The sequence below is a fragment of the Sturnira hondurensis genome, unplaced genomic scaffold (assembly GCF_014824575.4).
Source record: "Sturnira hondurensis isolate 20B ecotype Veracruz unplaced genomic scaffold, ASM1482457v3 Scaffold0025400, whole genome shotgun sequence".
NCBI lineage: Eukaryota > Metazoa > Chordata > Mammalia > Chiroptera > Phyllostomidae > Sturnira > Sturnira hondurensis.
In genome coordinates this window covers 21,648-43,420 of record NW_028098031.1, presented here as the reverse complement: position 1 = coordinate 43,420, position 21,773 = coordinate 21,648, and the positions used below count along the sequence as shown (strand labels likewise).

General features: G+C 38.6%; 2 protein-coding genes across 4 annotated transcripts in view; both read left to right on the top strand.

Moving 5' to 3' along the window:
* Nucleotides 1–2,813, top strand: part of CR2 (complement C3d receptor 2) — a 35,971-nt gene extending 33,158 nt beyond the window's left edge. For all 3 annotated transcript variants that reach the window (XM_037039709.1, XM_037039708.1, XM_037039707.1), the window contains one exon: nucleotides 2,077–2,813. The gene's annotated coding sequence lies outside the window, so the exon portion shown is untranslated. The remainder of the gene's footprint in view (nucleotides 1–2,076) is intronic.
* Nucleotides 2,814–9,316: 6,503 nt separating this feature from the next.
* Nucleotides 9,317–21,773, top strand: part of LOC118982574 (complement receptor type 1-like) — a 32,668-nt gene continuing 20,211 nt past the window's right edge. The window contains exons 1-3 of the mRNA XM_037039710.1: nucleotides 9,317–9,586; nucleotides 17,683–17,862; nucleotides 18,436–18,535. Coding sequence (XP_036895605.1) covers nucleotides 9,469–9,586; nucleotides 17,683–17,862; nucleotides 18,436–18,535 — 398 coding nt within the window. The 5' untranslated portion in view covers nucleotides 9,317–9,468. The remainder of the gene's footprint in view (nucleotides 9,587–17,682; nucleotides 17,863–18,435; nucleotides 18,536–21,773) is intronic.

The window sequence follows — 21,773 nt, the reverse complement described above, 5'->3', positions numbered from 1 at the left end:
CTGAGAAAGTGAAAGGATAGAAATGCCATCAATTAAAATGCCTGAGAATTTGAAAGCAGGATTTGCAAGATTAACCAGGAGTTCCACTTTGAAGATGTTAAGCATAAAATATTAAATAGACATCCAAGTAGAAGTGCCAGGAAGGCAGCTGGATGTACAAAATAGGTCTGGACTCGAGGTGCAAATTTGGGCCCTGTCAGTGTATGGACTTATATAATAATATCATCAACTAAGATCCCCAAGGGTGAGAAAGAGGCTAAGGAAGAGAAAAGGTCCAAGGACTGAGCCTTGGATCCTCCAACATTAGGAGTCATGGATTAAGAAGGAACCAACAAAGAAGCAAAGAATCCTTGATGCAAGAGGAAACCACCCGAGTGTGCTTGTCTAGAAGTCATAGGAAGAAAGAATTGCAAGGAGGGAACTCTGTCAAATGCTGCTGATAGATTAATAAAATGAGTAGTGAAATGGCCTATTGCATTTAGCAGCACAACACTTGGTGAACTTGACAAGAACTGTTTTGGAGGAGAGGAAGGAAGCAAGACCCTGACTGAAATGAGCTTAAGAGAAAATGAAAGGAGAAAAATTGGAGACATCAATTAAGACAACTCTTTCAAGGAGTTTTTCTGTGAGGAAGAGCAGAAAAGTAGAGTGATGACAAGAGTAAGAAAGAAACCAAAAGAAATGTTTTTAAGATGGAGAAATGGCAGCTATGCTACTATTCCTATGTGCTGATAAGAATGATGTAAGAGAAAGTGGGAAAATGATGGCAAAAAAGGGCAGAATTGCTGGAGCAATGTCTGGGTAAGCTAGAAGGAACAGCATCTAGGGCACAAGCAGGGTGGTGTAGACCTCAGATAGCAGCATGGCCTTAGGAAAGCAGAAGATATGGGTGCAGATGAAGGCAGGTGGGGAGGTGTGATGGTGAATGCATGTGTGGAAGTTCTCTTCTGATGATTCTGTTTTCCCATTGACTAGAATGTAAAATGATCAGCTGAGAAGAGATTGAGAAAGGAGATGATAGAGATTTAAGGAGTCCGAAGAAGGCACTAAGTAGTCATGCTGCATTGGTGAACATGACTGCATTGTCAAGTTCACCAAGTGTTGTGCTGCTAAATGCAATAGGCCATTTCACTACTCATTTTATTAATCTATCAGCAGCATTTGACAGAGTTCCCTCCTTGCAATTCTTTCTTCCTATGACTTCTAGACAAGCACACTCGGGTGGTTTCCTCTTGCATCAAGGATCCTCTTGCAGGCAACAGCAAGGGGCCCCCTGAGGTTTCCAGGAGAAAATGGGAGTGAACAGCTGAAGGTTTACTGTGTGCAGACATTACACTGACAGTCTCTCATGCCTTACCTTGTTTAGCCCTGATACAGCACTGAAAGTTGAGTATTGTCCCAAGATAATACCGAGGGGAGCAGACAATATCTGAGATGAGAAAACCAGGGCTAAATGTTTCTCTTGATCATGATTTTGGGGTCAGCAATTGGCAAAGGTAGAATCCAAGTTCAAATCTGACTTCAACCTGCTTTCTTTTACATAATCTATAAAATACAGATGTCATCTCTGACCTCTTGTAACTTTAATAGTAAAATTAAAAATAAGACACATACATATCATAGTGTAAGAATACATTGAGTAAACAAGATACAGAAAAACGGTTCTGGCAGTGAAGCAAGAAAAGGCAACTTGGCTGCGGGAGAGTCAGAACAAAAGGGTTCAGAACAACAGCATCAGGCCACACCAGAGTTATCTCTAAATTGAAAGTCGTGGGGATCCAACGCAAAGCTATGACATAAGTATTAGTTAAGTGAATAAGTGAGAATGAGGCTATTGGTTCAGTTTCTCCCTCACTTTTATTCATATTTATCAATATTAAATTTAACTGTTATTTTTTCATGTTATCTGAAGAAAGACTTCTTAATAAAATGATGTCTTCTTATAGGCTTGATGCCTCATTAGTTGTAGCACTTATAATTAGTATATGCAGAGAATGTTAACACTCCTGTTATTTAAACTTTGATTTGAATCAATGTTATTTGTGCTGCTTCTTAAACACAAATTATCTATTTCAGTGTGCCTTCTTGCTTGGAATCCAACTGACTGTGGATTGGAAAGCATTCGAACATCAGCAAGTATGAGTTCAATATGAATGAAATGATTTCATAAGCTATTTCTTCCTATTTGCACTTATTTTGGAGCGAAACAAAGGAAGTTTGCCTGATGGTAAAGATGGGAGCTTGGTTTCACTGCCACCTGCTCTTTAAGGTGTTTTTGGAGCCTCACCTGTGATGTGCCTGGGGCCAGACTGTGGCTGGAATCAGTTATGTAGCTCTGAAAGCATCACTGTTATAAGGAAAGCACCAAAATGAACTATCTTTTTATGTAGATTCTTCTTTTTGTAATTAGCATGTTTACTGTTACCACATACTTTTGGTTATTGTGTGGTTTTAATTCCCTGTGGCTAGTATGGGCATATTTTTGTTGGGAAGTCTGATTTTATTTTAATGTGGTTAAACAGATCTTTTCAGATATGGTTAAACATTTCACTTCTATTTCCACTTGATTTGAGTTTTTCTCATTGCCTTTGGCAAAAATGTATTGGCTTATTTGTTGCCTTTCCATAATCACTCAGTAATTATAACTTGCACACTTTTTTAAGTTATGGAAGTCAAGTTTCAATTCTAACATTTTTGTATACAATCAACCTGTAGATTTTTCCTTGGCAGTTTTGTCAGAAGCTCTAGTTGTTTGTAAAATGTCACTTGATAATATGTACATTAGTTATTCAAATAAATTTTATCTTAAAAAACACTTGCCTTGTATAATTTTTCTTTCTGTATTCAATGAACTATTGAATACAGACATAGGGTTTTTAGAGTTCATGATTTAACATTTATGCATTCTAGATCCCACCTCAACATCTTTTTGGCCAAAGTCTTAATCTACAAACTCAGTTCCTTCATTGTCAAGACTTTCTCTTATATTTATTCAGCTAACACCTTTCCACAACCCATCACCACACTTTTTCTCTCTGGCCACACTCTAAATCCAGTTGTCAATTTTCTCTGTTCCAGCATTTAAACTACTGAGGAAATAAAACCTTGCTTCCTGACTACCAAAAATTTACTCTCCCCGTCTCCTCCCAGACTGTGTATGCCATTTGTGGTCTTTTAAAACTATTGTGTTAAAAAGTATAAAACATAAAATTTTCTATCTAAACCCTTAAGTGTATACTTCAGAAGTGTTGAGTATATTTACATCATTGTGAAACAGATCTCTAGACCTTTTCCATCTTAAGAAATTAAATGCTATTCCTATTACAAAATAATTCCACATTCACCCTTTCCTCCAGTCCCTGGCAACCACAATTTTACTTTCTGTTTCTATGAATTTAACTACTTTAGCTAATTAATGTTGGTGGAATCATACACTATTTGCATTTTATGACAAGTTTATTTCACTTAGCATAGCATCTCTAAGGTCCATCCCTAATGTAACATGTGGGGGCAACTTTGCCCTCAAAGTTGTCCCCCCACCGCCCCCGCCCCCACCGTCCACCACAGATGAAAGTGAAACTACCAAGACATGATCTGCTTGGGGAGGAAAGGTGGCCAGTCCCTCAAAGGAAAAGAGCCAATAGCCCCTTCCTCAAGGGCCTTTTATTGGGTTTGTTTACATTAGACTACAGGTAAGGATCAAACAATAGATACCATTCAAAGAACTATGAGGGCTTATTCTCAGTCAGTGTCAGATAGCTAAAGAGCCATAAAACTTTGAGAAACAAACTTCTTGCTTGAACCCTTATCAATTAAATGAGAGAATTCTAAACAAAGTAGGTTTCATAGGATTTTTACATATTCTTTCTTAGGCCTGATCACACCAGAGAACCCGCCCTTTCCAGCACAGGCTGCACCACCTTCCCCATCATAGGTTTTTAGGCTTAAGTGGATTAGAACCAGGCAGCGCTTCTCCCAGACAGAACTGGGGACTCAGGCTATGTCAGAATAGCCGGGGTGGGGGGCAGGCAAGGGTCCATCACTCCTTTTTTGTTGCAGGCCCCCCAAGTCCTTCCATGAAGGCCTCCCAAGTGATTGTGTCTGGCTTAGGTTGCCCCTCTCTGAGAGGAGTCTTACCTGTCTCTGACTAGCCAACCATATTTTGGGAGCAGGGGAATAAGCTGAGGCAGTGTTTGCTACCAGAGACAAGGTTTATCTCCCGTGGCTCACATTCCAGAGGTTGCTCACTCAGTCTTAGCCATGCAGGGCAGTTACAATTCCTGAAACCAGGCAGAGCGGTTCCCAACAGTAACATGTTTCAGATTTCTTTCTTTTTCAAGCTCAATGATATTTCATTGCACATATATACAACATTTTGTTTATGCATTCATTTGTCGGTGAATATTTGGCTTGCCTTTACCTCGTGGCTGTTGTGAATAATATTGCTGCAAACAGAGGTATGCAAATATCTCTAAGACATTGCTTTCAATTCTTTCGGATATATACCCAAAAGTGGGAGGTAGTTCAGCATCTTTTATTCATTCCTATTTTCATTTTCATTTCTCTATATTATCTGTTCATGCACCTCAGGCCAGTTACTTTAGTCTATCATCTCTATTGTTCATCCTTCTCTTAACAAATAATGGAAACATCACAGGCAACTCTCAACTTTCCCTTCCTCCATCTCCAAGTTTATCAATATCCACATGTCATTTCCACTAACCACTTTTCACAGATTTTACTCTTCTCTACCATCCCTTTCTCTTTCTTCCAGAACATTGCTCCATTAGTTATATCCTCTCTCTTCATCACTCGCTCATTTCCACCTGCAAACTTTCTCAAGCTAATACCCATTCATCTGCAGTGACAAAAGTCTACCTCACACTGGTTTGGACCAAAATGGGATTTTATTGTATCACATGACAGAAAAGATCATGGGTGCCCTGGCTTCAGTCAAAACAGGAATTAAATATTCAAACTATGTCCTCAGGAATCTGTTCCATCCTCTGTTTCTGTTTTTCTCTGCTGGCCTTAGTCTGTGGTTGACACTCCCTAAAAACTGGAAAAATATTTGCTGAGAATGGCAAGCATACAACTCATCAGCTTAGTATTCCAGCAAAAAAACTTTTTCTGTCCAATAACTTCTTCACAATTCCCTTCATTACCTTTGATTGGTCCAAACACAGGTTATGTAACACCAACTAAACCACTTACTAGGGCCAAGGCAATGAAATGCCAGATGACAAGGCCTGAGCTGCCTGCCCAGGCTTAGAGCTAGAATAGAATCGATCAACCTCAAGTGGTTGAGGAATCGATTGGTTCTCAAGTGGAACCGATCCACTTCCTCAAGTGGAATCAATCGGTTCTCAAGTGGGGTGACCAAATTTCTCCTGAAGACATTGGCAATGTCTGTAGACATTTTTGGTTGTTAGAGCTGGAGGAGGGGAGTGTTTTGACATCTAGCGGGTAGAGGACAGAGATACCACTAAACATCCCACAGTGCACAGGGCAGCCTTCCACAACAAAGAATAAGCTGTTTCAACATGTCAATAGAGTCAGGGTAGAGAAACCATGGTCTGTGTGAACCACATGGAACTAAGTGAAAGAGGGAATTTCCTGAAGGATAATCAGGGGACTGATCCCAGATGAAAGGGCCCACTATAAGCAGCCTAGCTGAAAGCAAATCCTCCTCAAACCATCCATGTTTTCTTTCTTAAGCTATCCCCCTACTTTTTTTCACTAAGTTATCCAAAAAAGTGGTTGACCTTAGCTACTTCAATTATTTCACTTACTCAACAAATAATTGTATACGTCCCTCATGTGCTACGCAATGTTTTAGGTCATGGGATGCAGCAGTAATAATATGAAAGTCCTCATGGAGCCTTCATTCAAGTGAGGAGATACAGACAGTTAAGAAGATTTCCAAATTACAATTGAACAAAAAAAATATAAATGCAATATTTTTAAATTCTATAAAGCAATGAAAGAGGAAAGAAAGTTCAATGGTTTTGCAGTTGTTAATAGTGGCCAAGGAAGGTTTTGTAGATGGGGTCACGTGTGAGCAAAAGAACCCAAGATGGAGGAGCCTAAATGCAAATAGCTATCTGGCCAGAAAATGTTCCATGCGAAAAGAACATTAAAAAGAAAACAAAGAACTATGCCAGCAACATTTGGAAAAATCCACTAGAAAATGAAACAGTGCACTGAAGAGAGAGAAGAATTCCTGGAGATATGTTTTTGAACAAGTAAAAGCAGGTGAACTGTCCTGCACTAGTAGAGATGGAGAAGGTAGCTTTAGATAATGCTGTGGACAGCAGAACCATAGGTCTTTGGCTGAAGCGAGGAGAGAAGTTTGTGGAAATTTGTTTTGAGTGCTTCTATTTTCTCTGAAGAAAAGCAGAAAAACTATAAACAGATTGAGAATGAAGTAGGAGATATCTACATTCAACATCGATTACAAATATAAAATTGTTACTTAATAGAATGACAGAGTAAATGGACTAGGCAAATACAGTAGGAATATAGGCCAGCATTAAAATGGTCCATTTGAAATGAGTTGTCTTCAATGTAAGAGTAGTCATCATGGATACATGTTTTTCTCTAGCCATATTCTGTTTCTTGGGAACAAGGGCAAAATTATGGAGAATTAACTCCACCCAGGATTATTGTTTGTCTAAAATGTACCATAAGTGACAGAAGGACAATGGAGCTGAGGTTGCATGCAAGATAGTGATTACAATGACGGAACATGGAACTTAACTTGGTAAGGCTGAAAGTGAGGACACCAAGAGGGTCTCAGGCTGAACCATGGTGGTGAGATCAGTGGTCTGCAGGTCCTGAGAAATACAGAGGTTGTTGTGATCAGGGCAAACTAGAAGGGCAGGACTGGTTGTTGGACAGCAGGAAGACAGAAACTCTGGAAGGTCTCCAGTTACTATTGAGGACAAGTTCTAAGGTACTTCCATGAACATAAGTGGCAGAGTAGAGTGAAGGACCAGATCACTGGCAGAAAATATCAAGGCACTGAAAGGCCAGGTATTTGGAAATAGCATCACTGTGAATATTGAATCACTGGAGAGTATGAATGCCATAAGAGTGGTGAATGTTGCTGTGAGCTAGGGGCTAAAACCTTCAAGGAATGAGGGGAGACAGCAGATACCAGGAGATTAGTGCAAAAGCGGTGGTAATGAGCGGTGTATTCTGATAGCATGTGAGGTGAAGCTAGGGAGTTGAAGCTTCTATTCCCTTCTCATCAGCCTACTGGGCTGTTGCTGCTTCTTCCATTGCTCTACTGAGAATAACTTGAAAGCATGATAACAGATCCTTGAAAATATGGTATTAGATGTATTAAAAAAGAGGTGCAGAGAGTGATACAATCAAATATGATATTTTTTGCAGTAGAGTCTTGAAAGAAAGATGAATGGAAACTAGTGGAAAATAAAAAACACACCTCACATTTGTGACACTGTTTTTTCTCATCTATTGAGGGTCAGAACTGAGACTTGAGTAAAAGAGCCAAATGAAGTAAGACAGTGTCCTAGAAACACGGTTAGGGCTTATTCTATATAACTGGTTTCCTTTGTAATCCATGTACTTTATTTTATTCATTTAAAAATAATTCTTAGAAGGGATACATCCATAGTATTGACCAACAGGCAAAGAGATCCATAATACATAAAACCGTTAAATATTTGCTTTCCAAAGAGCCTCTTGTTGGGCCATTCTTGGAGTCCAGCTTCATAATCAAGAAACTACCTATATTCCCAACTTTTCCCTAGAACAATCCCACATCCCTTGGACCTCAATAAACTACATCTGTCCCATACCCAAGGCTTTATCAGTTAAAAGAATGAAAACCTTTTTATGCTTTTTCTTTTTTTTTAATTTTTTAAAAGATTCTATTCATTTATCTTTAGAGGGGAAAGGAAGGGGAGAGGGAGAGAAATATCAGTGTATGGTTGTCTCTAATGCATCCCCTGCTGTGAACTGGCCGGCAACCCAGGCATGTGCCCTGACTGGGAATCCAACCTCCATCGTCTGGTTCACAGGCCTGCGCTCAATCCACTGAGCTACACCAGCCAGGGGTGCTTTTTCTTCCAGTATCACACACTCTTTCTCTCTCGGGTATTTGCCTCCTACTGCTGCAGTAACATGTCACCTTGTAGGTACAAATGACACAGATTTATTCTTTTACAGTTTTGTTCAGAAGTCTGAAAAGTGTTTGATAGGGCTAAAATCACAGTGTTAGCATGTCTGGTGCCTTCTGGAAGCTCCACAGGAGAATTCTGATTTGCTTTTTCCAGTTTCGAGAGGGGACTGTCATTCCTTGGTTTATGGCAGCATCATTCTAACCTCAGCCACTACCTTCTACCATTCTGATCTACTGTCTTTCTCGAACTAGGACCCAGTGATTACATTACCCACCCAGATAATCCAGGGCAATTTCCCCATCTCAAGATTTACAGAACCTCTCATTACATAAGGTAACATGTTCACAGTCTCTAGGGATTAGGACAAGGACATCCTTAGGGAGGCATTACTCAGGCTCCCACACACTCCAACTTCTCCCATCTTTAAACTCTGAACCCTATGCTCCCAGTATGTCCCACCCCCATATTTTTTTAATTTTAATAAACTGTAAAACCCTTAATTTAGAGTCCTTGAGCAAGTTATTGCTTTATTTTTTCTCACCACTAACTTTAGGAAAAGAAGTAACCAATATCCAATGCACAAGCAAATTTTGTTCATTCCACCTCCAGTATCTTCTTTGATTGTTCACTTTATCTCCAGTCAAGACCAATACCAAATCTAAGCTGGGCGATGGCAAAGCCTCCTTGCTGGCCTCTGTGTCTATTCCCCCTCGTCTTATTGCAAACCCATCTTCATAAAACAGAATTATATTTTTAAAATGTAAATCTAATTAAATCACTCTCTTTAAAAAAAAAAAGCTTTCAACATCTTGGTATATCTCAGTTCAACAGAGAGAAATTGGTCCTTCATCCTCCCTCTACACTGTACATGTTGTCTGCAACTGTCGCCTCAACACAAACAACAAGCATTTCATGAGCTGAGCTACCCTCGCAAATTCCTGCAAAGGGCAAAAGTCAGGTAGGAGTGTAAGGCAGCTGACTAAGCTGGGAGAATCCACTTCCTTTGGAACTGCCTATTCAGGCAGGCAGAACACATTAAGGAACTGAAGCTTTGCTAGATTTTGCTTCTGTGTACGGGTCCCTACTCTAAGTTGGTCTCTGGGAGGCAAACTCGCTAGAAACTGTAAATTGTGAGTAAACAAGACCTGCCCATTAAGGGGAAGCTGTGGTCAAAAGCTTTTTGTCCCGGAACCCCAACAGCACTCTCCACACGCCGAGGGCACAGCCCTGACTGTGGTCTTTGTCCTCTGAGCTGCGCTTTCCCATGACTTGGATTTTCTTCCAGATTGCATCGGGTTCCTAGAGGTTTTTGGGGAAGATGGGAGACTCCCCTTCGAAGAGCCAGAAGTCTCCCTGGCCGCTGGCGCCCCTTCTCTCCTGCTCCGGAGGCGCCCTCCTGGTGGTTCGGGTACTGCTTGCGCTGCCGTCAGCCTGGGGTGAGATGCAGGCGGGAGTGGGGAGCAGACCCAGAGGGCAAGGCAGCCGCTGAACGGGCGGATCCTGGGGTTTCGTTTTCAGAGGGCTAAGCCTATGAGAGGGCCAGGGCAAGGCAGTTGGGAGCTCTGGGATGCCTTCTGTGTACCCACACCCTCCTTGCCTCTGGGTAAAGGTTGAGTTCCCTTCTGCAGGGTCTTACCTGGTCCCCCAAGCAGAGGAGAGCGCAGGTGCTGAAGTGATGCCAAGCAAAACTCCTAGTCTCCCTGTGGCAAGAGCGGCTGGCTGTGTTAGAACCTGTGGCTTATCCTAGTGAAAGAAAAGGGTCTGGAAGGCCGACCAGCCTGGGTGCTACTTCTAAAAATTTCTTAGCTGTGAGGGAAGTTACTACCCCTGCCTGCTTCTGTTTGCTCATCTGTAGAATGGGAACACTGATATCCCTACTTCATGGTGTGGCTAACAAAATGGCATAAAGCACGCCAAGGGTCTAACACAGTGCCTGTCAGTTAATTTCTATTCCCCAACCTAATGGTGCTCTTCACTTTGTTCATGAGGGTGTTTGAACAAGCAGTTCTGGTCCGTTCAGTTTTCATGGGAAACTTCTGCACTGGGCTACATTCAGGCCACTCACACTCACCACCTCCATCATTAATGTGAACTTACCGAGTGCCTACTTTAAGACAAACCCCTTGTAGAGCACTTGGTGTTAGAAGAGCTGCAGAAGCTCCAGAACCTTCAGTGTGTAGGTGGCCTCAGGTAGAAGGAACTGTAGAGTGGTTTCCTTAATGTCTATTTCTACTCATCTGTTCAGTACAAAGTGAAGCCTGTAATAACTATGATAGAAATTTTGAGGCTACACCCTTCCTGTCTTCCTTTTAACTTCAGACAGGTGGACAACTTCAATGAGAACCCTTTTCCTCTTATGTTTGGCTTTCTCAGGAGACTTCTTAGTTGCTTGGACTCATTGGCAACATCGCGGTTAAGAGACAGTCTTGACTCTTTTCGTCCTGCTTCTTCTTGACAACTGGCTTTGCCCTTCTCTGTCACTAGACACTTTACATTCATTATTTCTCTCCTAAGAAAGGGGGAAATAAGTTTTTGTAAAAGTTGGTATTACTATTTTATCTCCTTTAACATGAAAATCATCCCAGGTAAGTTAAGTGATCTGTTGCCAGTGCATAGAAATCGTTGTGGACCTTGTGAGTATCTGGCTCCCTTCTTACTAGAATGTTCTTATAGTTTGCCCGTGTTGACTAAGTTACTGTTATAGAAAAATCCCAGACACTATTAAGTGCAAAAAAATTTTACTAAGGTTATCACAATAACCTCCTAATATGAAATAACCTAAACTAAACTAACTAGTGATTTACTTGCCAAAGTAATTTACATTTTTAAAGGGGATAGACTCACATGAACAAGTATAAAGGACACATGGACAATAACTAAGGTGGGGGGAGGAAATGGGAGGGAGGTGGGGAGCACTGGGGGGGGCAGGGCTGGGAATATAAGACAGAAAACTTCTTGAACAAGAACTAAAAAAAATAAAAATTAAAAAAGAAAAAAAATGCTGCTTCAATGCTGACAATATCTGAGCACTTTGGATTGAAAAGAAGCCTGGGAGAGCTATGCCTCCAAGGTGGATGCATATAGACCTGGGGGGGGGGTGGTTATGAAATCTCTGTGATCAGGACACCAGGGTTCATGGGTCTTGGACCCATTAAGTCCATTAACATCCCTAATTTTAAGTGTTCATGAATATAAAATGAATGTAATCAACCTGGGGTCATCTGAGGAGCCTATCACAAAAATCACAACAGGAAGTATATGTGATAGTGTTTTGTAACCTGAAAATTCCCGAGCAGGTCCTGACTGGGAAGTGACAAAAGAGAATCTATCTAAAGGCCACAGGATGATTGCAGTGGAGACATCTCAGCTTCGGTTATCAGAGAAAAGTGAATGGAAGCAGCATGGGTTAAGCAGCACTTCAAAAGTTAATCCAGAGAACAGTTGCACAGGATAATTCACAGAGATATTTGATGAAGTTCATCACACTGATTGAAGCAGTACTAGGATAGTGTTTCGTATAAGGCAGTCTCTGTCGCCCTCTCCTGGTACTCAGGTCAGTTTTCACTGGTCCCCTGCTGCAGAGGTGCCAGGTAAAAAGGGCGGCGAGGGCAGTGGCAGTTTGCTCTCTGTGCTTTCAGAAGTATTTCAGTTTACCTACGCTCAGATGAAAAGTTTCTTGCCTTCTGTTCCCTGGCTGTATTTACTGTTAACCTGCACGATTGAACAAGTAACTTCCTAACTTTCTTTCATACAATCACTGAGTGAAATAATTCTAATACTCAAGCAAACAAGAAAATGGCAAACCTGACAACCACTCCTACGCACACAGAACACAAACACACACAGACACACATACAAGCTCTTTGTCAGAGGCATTATGAGGAAATAATACTCTCGGTCTCATCACAATTTAAGCAAAACTTGACAAAAACAGTAAAGTAGACAATATCAAGGAGTTACTTAAATATAGCTTTATTATTTTTAACAGAGAAATCCACTGTAATTATATTTTGTCCCTTTAGATGTTAGTGAATGATCATACTAAATTATTATCAGCAAAGCATCTATAATGTTTATTTCATTTATATCCTGTTTCTTTCTATCTCAATTTATATATAATATATAATATTAGTATACACATATACTTTATAAATATATAATATCAAATATAAATATTTAATTATATTATTAACTAATATGCATGATATAACATAAAACTATCTTTCTGTTGTATGACATGTTTATATACATGAATTATGTTATATTTATAATCTACAATGTATGTAACATATATAATTACATTATAACTAGGTCATTATATAATAGCTTTATTAAGCTACATAATATATATTATAGTATATACTATGATTTATAGTTTGTATATATTGTTTATATGTATAACATGTAATACTGTATGTTATACTGTACCATATTAATCTATTTAATATATAATATATACCATATGCCACATTATATATTGTAAATTAATGTTATAAATATACATATTACATATATTTGTAATAGACCAAATGTAATATACAATATGTTTCTTTTGTATGATATACACTTATACTGAAGCATGAAGTATATAAAGGTTTAACAGTGTATGGTTTTTTCCCTTGAACTGATAGGGTTGCTTAACCAGAACACTTTCAGGTCCCTTCAATAAAGAGGACAATATGTAGACTGGGGAGCAGAGTGTACTGTAGGTAGGCAGCTCATGTGTGAACAGATGTGGAAGTAATCCTGAATAAGTTGAGCTTGTAACAATAGTAAATCAACCTTCTGTGAATGGAAGGCTTGAATCAGAAGAATTTGAGAGTGGACTGTGTCATCCAAGACAAAAAAAAAAAAACTACAATGACAATATATGCCTGCTAGAATGGCTAAAGCTATTAAAACCAACCATACCGAGTGTCTGAAATAAGGTGAAGTAATTGGATTGTCACATTCTGCTCACTGGTAAAAAGATATAACCAATTTGGAAAACAGTTTGGCCATTCCTGAAGATATCAAAAACACATTATCATATGACTAAAGCCTTTTACTTGTAGGTATTTACTTATATACATATTCAGGAAAGATTCTGAGATCATACTGGTCACAGATCCTCCAGTGCTTTCCCAGCAAAACTGGCTTATTACAAGCTAGTTCTGCACATGTACATTAAATAAACTCTTGAAAGCAAAGCGAGCCTACCTTTTCAGAATATTCAGATCTATCTGTTTACATATTCTTTTTCTATGAATAATAACTATACTACTATTTTTCAAGTGCCTTCTGTGTGCAAGGTACTACTAAATGCTTTGCATCTTGACTCTACCAGCAAACGTACTAGGTAAATATTATCATCAGCTTTCTGAAGATGAAACTGAGCTCAATGAGATTAAGTAGCTGGTCAAGATTTCAGTGCTAGTAAGTTCAAGGCTAGGTCTCTAGGAATTCAAAGTTTTTAACACCATATGCCATCATCTTTTGTTTTAATTTCTTATCGCTACTATAACAAATAACCACGGACTTAATGCCTTAAAGCTGCAATTTTCAGCCAGGGTGCCACAAGAGGCACACTGGTGTGCCACAAGAATTTTTAAAACATTCAGCATCTGACTATTCAGTCAGGGGCATTGACCTTTTTTTTTCTTAAATTGTTGAATTTCAAAAAAAAGACAACAGCCAACACAACAGTAGAAGTGTTGTGTGAATAAATCAAAATTATACCCATTTTTTGTCAGATTGGCCAAAATGTTTTGGGTGTGCCACAGAATTTTAGTAATTAGTTTATGGGTGCCATGAGATGAAAAAGGTTGAAAATCGCTGGCTTAAAGCAGCAGAAACATATTCTCTTACAGTTTAGGGTGTCAAATCTAAAATGAGTCCATAGGACTGTGTTCCTTCTGGAATCTCCAGGACAGAGTAAGTTTGTTTGCTTCTCCTATCTTCCAGAGTCTGCCTATAGCCTTTGGGCTTGTGGTCCCTTTCTCTCCCTTCACAACTAACAACGCAGCATCCTCAAATCTCTTTCTTTCATCTCCTTTGACCCTTTGCATCCCTCTGATAAACACCTTTGGGATTATATTTAAGGCTCACACAGACAATCCAGGATGATCTTCCTACCTCAAGATTCTTAATCACCTTTGCAAACCCCTATTGCAATGTTATGTAACATTTATTTGCTCCAGAGATGAGGGTGTGCATGTCTTTGGAAGCTCATTATTTAGCCTTCCACACATTTCTACATAGATTTTCAAAGTCTTAGTTGAGCTTGCTGAGGGAATCCATTACCATTAGGGTACAGCTTGGTAGCAAATGGTTATAGCCCAACAATCTGCAGTGTGTACATTGAATATGACTAGAGAGGGTTAAAATAGGTGTAGTATTTCAATATATGATAATGATAGAACAAATGACAAAAAGGAAGTAACCAGTTAGCATTTTCAATGGTCTTGCATTATTGAGGAAATAATGGTTAATTACATGTTAATATGGTAAGAATTTATGTTCTCTTTATAGGAACAATAAAAAGAATGTGTAACTAATAACATGATAAAAATAACAATATAATAATAACTCTAATTGATAGTCACAAAGAAGGCAAAATAGAAAAGAATAAAAATGTAGGACTGATAAAAAGCAAATAGTAAGATGGCAGCTCTGATCCCAAGTGTATCACTAATTATATCAAATATAAACAGATTACTTCACTTTAAACACATAGATTGTCATACCTCTGCATCTCCCAAACTGAGGTACCCTGGGAGCTTCCATGAACTCACAGAGGACCTATGGGATATTTTAAGTATTCAATGGAACCACAGCAATACTCAGTATCTCTCAGATACTGTGTAAACTACCAGCTCGATGTTCTTCTGGGATACATTAGGTTGCAGTAGGTTCTTCTTGATGACATCAGATCTTTGCAAAGCTGTATTTTCAGCAGTGGTTGCGAAAAAGTAGAAGTACCATGGAAGATTATTTGGAAAGGGAAGTAAACTGGCAGTTTACAATCTGATGCCAAGGTTTGTGAATTTGAGCAGTATACAACATGCCATTATAAAATTGTTGTGGGAACAAGACTTATTAAGTTGTTTGGACCTAATTATCTAACAAAGGGAACTGTTAAGTGTTTATTTTTTTGGCTAGAAATGACATGAAAAAACTACTGAGACCCTAAGAGTGCCATGAACTGAGTGAATTTGGGAACCTCTATCATAATGAGTAAAAATTAGAACTATATGGTACAGACAAAAGAAACAGTATACATATTCAGAGACAGAATGGATGAATATATAAGGATGGAAAACATACTCTTCAAAAACAAACCAAAGAAAGCTGATTTTTTAAAAATGTTTTTTATCGTTCCCATGCTTTCTTCCTTTCCCCAACTCCACCCAATCCCACCCATTCCTGTCACTCAAAGAAAGCTGTTATGACAAATGAGGAATTATGACAGTCTTTGTCTTTAAATTATCATATGTGTTTATATTTAAAACATTATTGATATATTGAGGATTAAATCTAAAATATCATTTCTTTTCTAATTGTCTTACAAATAAAGTAGACAAAGTAGAATTGGAGGCAAAATTCATTACTACACATAGTCTGCCATAAAATATAATAAATATAAAATAAAAAATAGACAAAATTAGAAAAAGAAATAAGACAAATATATAATAAGATGGAATATTTTGACACAACTACTTTAGCATTTGCAACAATAAGCATACCAGCCCCACCCCAAATCAGTAAGTATCCAGAAGATTTGGGCACGTAAGATTAACTCTGATCTGTCCTCACCAACATACCCAAAACACTATACCCACTACCATAAAAACACCTTTTTTACAAACACATATGATACGTTGCATCAGTTGACCAGATGGTGAGACATACAAGCGTCAATCAATTTCAAAGCTCTATAATAAATCTACAGCTAAAAATTGCCTTAGCCTTGACTGGCATGGCTCAGTTGTTTGAACATGTGTCCCTCAAAGCAAAGGGTTACCAGTCTGATTCCCAGTCAGGGCACATGCTTGGGTTACAGACCCAGTCCTTGGTTGGGGCACATGTGAGGGCAACCAATTGATGTTTCTTTTTCACGTCAGTGTTTTCCTCCTTTTCTTTCTCCATCCCTTCCATTCTCTCTACAAATAAATAAATAAATAAATAAATAAATAAACAAAATCTTGAAAATGTCCTCAAATGTTTCTAAATTATGCAAAACATTGCTAAATAAGCCATGAGTAAATAAGAACTGACAGTGGCCATTTCCAAATATCTTGGACTGATAAAACTGAAAATGTGCAGTTGTACACTGGAACCCTATTCTTGGAATAAAATAATAATCTGAACACTTATTCTAGAAATCAGGAAAAGCTGAAAATAAAAGATATCTAAGTTACCATCTTAAGAAATTAATTTTTTTATAAAGCTCAGGAAATAAACTCAAGAAATTGCTCGTATCTTTTTTTCATCAGTAAAGATGAAATAAAGATACGAGCAATTGATAAAATGAAAAGTTGATTATTTAAATTCTAATAAAATTAAATGAATCTACTCTCCTTTATCTGAATTCATTAATAGAATGTGTAGGGAGAAACAGAAGATTAATCCAAACAGAAGAGAACAGATTTCTAAGATAAAATGATACTTTTCCAACAAATATTTCTTCCTGATTACATGTTGTTTAACTGTAAGTGGTGTTTTATTATTTTAACGTAAACCTTTTAGGTCTTAAGGGGAAATAATTTAGTCTAATATTTAATTCAAGAATTTCCCCTTGCTGAAGTAATTGGCTCAATAACATCACTTAACAGTCATGACTGCTATTGAAGGCCAGAGAAGAGGCTTACAGTCCAATCAGCTCTGGGCGATCTACTGAGAGTGAAGATGGATGGTGAAAAGCATGAGTTTTTCTTGTTACACAGGAGGCTGGAATAGATTAAGCCAGAGCCTGGGACTTCCTGACTGACTAAAATGTGAAGCTATAAAGTAATTTCCTCTTCAATGAAAGAATAGGTAGATTAGATATATAGACACAGATGAAATAGATTATAAATAGATCGGGATATGGATATAGAAATATATATATCTTAACTGCCTTCAAAATAGAATGGACTTTTTAAAAAATCCTCACCCAAGGATATGTTTATTGATGCGAGAGAGACAGAGAGAGAGAGGCATCAATGTGAGAGAGAAAATTGATGGGTTACCTCCCATATGTGCCTTGACCAGGGATCTAACCCACAACATAGGTACGTGCCCTGTCTGGGGATGGAACCTGCAAACTTTTCATATATGGGAAGACACTCCAACCAACTGAGCCACACAGGGCCGGCATGGACTTTTTAAATGAGTAGAAATTGATTTTAAAAGCTCATTTCTAAAGTTACTGCTAAGGGAAGCAATCCTTTCACCATTATTAGAGTGTTCATTTTCTTCTTTGATCATATGCTTTGAAGCATATTGGAGAAAAGGTGAGGTGGATTAGAAGTTCCTCCATTGACTTTGATGTCACTGTGATCTTGATCTTCAGGTCAGTGCAAACCCCCAGCTTATTTTGAAACAGCCAAACCTACAAGGCCAATTAATGCAGATGAGTTTCCCATTGGAACATCTTTGCAGTATGAATGCCGCCCTGGTTTCCAGAAGAGAAGATTCTTTATCACCTGCCTAGAAAACTCGGCCTGGTCAGAACCTCATCAAAACTGTCCACGTAAGTAACTCTGGACTGAGAACTCCTCTGTATCAGTTAAACATCCATAAGATCTATGCAGTTGTTCAACTTTTGGAACAAAGGCACCTATGACTTGATTAATTCTCTTAGTAGTAGCAGATGTGAGCATTACTCCTGTAGGTCATAGCTTCCTACTGTTTGAGTGCCTAGTACCTTCATTACAAGTTCATTGCTTGAGAAGCTATGATTATAAGGCACAATTGAGGAAAAATCTCTATTTAATAGGATTTGTCATTCCACAACTGAAATTAATGGGAAGGTAAGAAAAGTGCAGACAGGGACAAAAGCCCTGATGCTGAGACCTTTACCCTGGTTGAGTCACAGACTAAACAAATAAAGTTTACATTTTTCTGGGAGGCACTGGTGGGGAAGAGACAGAACTGGAAGGAGGTGCTTTTTGAAAGTGGCCGTCTTGTGAAATTCCCCAATGTGGTAAATTCTCTAGAACTACAAATGTTCTTCAGTAAGCTACAGCCAGATTGGGTCTTTATGTACAAAGAGAAGTTCAGAGTCTTCTACACCCAGTCCCCAAATTATTCTTCTTTCCTGCAGGTAAATCATGTGGATCTCCTCAAGAACCCATAAATGGCAAAATGGAAGTAACTGGAGGCACCCAGTTTGGATCAGTTATTAATTACTCTTGTAATGAAGGGTGAGTTGGCAGTAGTATTTTGGGGGAGTGATAGTTTAAAAATTATAAAACCAATCTCTAAAGAATAATATTAGATAGGAGAGTTAAATGACTTGGCTGTTAAAAACATACCAGTAAGATTTGTGAATGGAGGTGCTGGCTTCAATCTAAGCATTTAACTGCACTTAAAATGATTAAACAAATCTTTCAAAATAAGAAAAATCTGTATCCATGCTAGAAAATTAGGGGTAGTGCATGTTGTACATCAAATGAATGTACCTAAAACCGAATGAAGCATTCATTATATGGGGAGGACCAGCTCTCCAAAGAAGTAAATAAAGCAAACAGTAGGTGACCCACAAATATATTCTTACCTCAAAGCATCAGGTTCCGGGGTCCAGCCTCGGCAGGTCTCAGGGTCCCCGAAGGATGAATGGCAATGAATGAAGAGTCAGATTGGATGCTGGAGAACAGCCAGCTTCTGAGAGTCTGACCAAACTCACAGTTTTATTTAAGCTTTATTTTTATAGGGATTGTTGCATAACATTAAAGGAATAGCTGTATGGATGGCATGATCAGTTAAGCAGAAAAAATTAATACAGAAGTAACTAGGAAAAGTACAGGAAATTCCATAGATTCAGTTATGTTAAACAAAGGTTATTTTGGCCAGGAGAGCCATCAATCAGACAATTAGAAATAGCTGTATATACAGAGTTTTAAATGTCTTATTGATGAATAGATATTTATTAAAGTTTTTAGAATTTTTCAGGGGTCAAAAGGATATGCTAGACTAAACAATGGTTATAGGAAATTTATTACAAGGCCTTTGTGATGTTTAACTTTGTGGTGTCTATCTTCTTGTCTAGTATCTTATTTTATGTACTTTGGACTCTAACTCCTTATCAATTGTTTCTTTGTGCTTGGATTGTAATAGTTAACCAGCTTCTCCTGCTTCTTTACCTATCTAATTCCATTAATATATATTCCTGTCCAAGGTAGAGGAGGGGCTGTTACTCCATCAACTTTTAGACATTCAGGGGCTACCCCATCCAGGGGGACTTTTGTTCTATGGCCAAGAAATCTTTGTGTACAACTTCATTGGAATTCTGCAGATCACTGGACCTGAAATACAGGTGTCTAAAAATCCCACCACCTATTAATAGCAAAGACAGACCTGCAAGGAGAGATAGACAGGGAATCCAGCCACAGTTGCCTCTGCTGTGCAGATGCATCTCAGCCGCCCCAACTGTGTCAAGGGATGGCTGTTGGTAGCTCCCGACATCTCCCTCTTTTTTATTTTGTGAGTGCAAGATTTCCACTTTTTTTTTTTTTTAAGATTTCCACTTCTGATTGTACTCCTCTGGTTCTTCTTGCAAGGAGTCAGAAGGTGACTGAAAAAGGACAGATTCCAATTAGCACAACTCCAATGAGAAGTGCCAAATTAATTATAAGGGAAAACAGACTCATATTCTGCTCAGGCCTTTATCATTTAACTAAGAGCATTCTTAGCAAAGCAGGTTTCACAGGATATTACAAATCTTTTCTCAGGCCTTATCACCAGGGGAGCCTGCCCTTTCCAGAACAGGGCTGCACTGCCTTCTGTCATTGTTTTCAGGCGTAAGTCTGGCAGAGGAGGCAGATAGCCAAGGAATTCTTGGAGACTTCTCGAAGACAAACTGAGGACTCAGGCTTCGTCAAAGCCAAGGGGTGAGGGTCCATCACCCCCTTTCTCCATAGCCCCCCAAGTCCTTCCCTGGGCCCTCCACATGATCATGCCTGTCTTAGGTGTTTCCCCCTTGGGGAATCTTACCCATCATTGGCTAACTGATGAAGCATTGGAGGCCAGTTATGGGAAAAGGAGCAGAAGTGGTACTCCTGCCAGGGAAATAAGCTTTGCCTCCTTAATGGCTTAAGGTCCAAAGGCCACTCACTCGGCCATAGCCATTGGGGGTTTACAGCTGCTGAAACCAGGCAGGGCAGTTCCCAACAATCAGGAGCTGGAGATGGTGGATTCAGGGGGAAGTGGGAAAGAGTAATTTGTTTAGGATGATGGAGTAGATGTGGGGGATGGGCAAATCTAATTTTAGAGCACCTGTCCAAAAGCGCTCACAGTTTAAGGATTCACTGGGGACATATTCTTGGCTTATCCTTAGGGAAGACAACCAATTTAGGAAAGAAGTAGGGAGACTGCTTTACCTTATATCTTATCTTTTGCTTTGTTTTTTTTCTTACTAACAATACATAAAAAATAATATAAGGGAATAATTAAAATAGTAACAATGAAATAAGCTTAATGTATAAACTATTCACCTTAAGAAACATTACTAGCACCTTTGTGATCTGTGTGCTGTTCCCAATTATCATTTCTCCACCTCTACCACCTCTCCAGAAATAACCACCATTCTGAATTTTGTGTTTACCATCCCCTGGTGTTTCTTTTTTATTTTCTTTCAGACATAATTCCATAATCAGTGTATTTTTAGCTTTATATAAATAAAATGATGTTATATGTACTTCTCTGCAACTTGCTTTTTTATTTAACAGTTTCCTTCTGACACTCACCCCTGGTGTTGTGGCTAATTCATTTTAACTTTGAATGGAATTCTCTTGTATAGGTATACCACAACTTCTTTACTTGTTCTTGGTTGTTTCTTAGAGATTGTATTCTTTTGACTTTGTTTTATTTTGGCTATTATAAGCATTCCAGATATAAACATACTTACATGTGTCTCCTAGCACACATATGTAAAAGTTTCTGGAGAACAGTGGTTTTCAAGCTTAAACCACAGCTACGAAATTTTTTTCTACAGTACATCGTACAAGAGGCGCTAGGCAGGACAATTGGGGAAGAAAAAGAAAAAAAATGATATCAAGATAAGAAGGAAGAATTAAAATAATCTCTGTTAATAATTGGCATGCTTTGTTATTCAAAAAAAATCAAGAAGGAAAACTCCCAGACTCTTTTTATGAGTCTAATGTCATTTTAAACCTACACCCAGGTAAAGACACAAGAAAGAAAGAAAATTATAGGCCACTATTTCTGATGAACACAGATGCTAAAATCCTCAACAAAATATTGGCAATCCAGATTCAGCAATATATTAAACAGTACATACACCATGATTAAGTGGATTTTATCCCAGACATGCAAGGATGGTATGACATTTACAAATCAATAAGTGTAATATGTCATATAAACAAAATTAAAGGTAAAAATCACATGGTCATATCAATAGGTGCTGAAAAGCATTTGATAAAA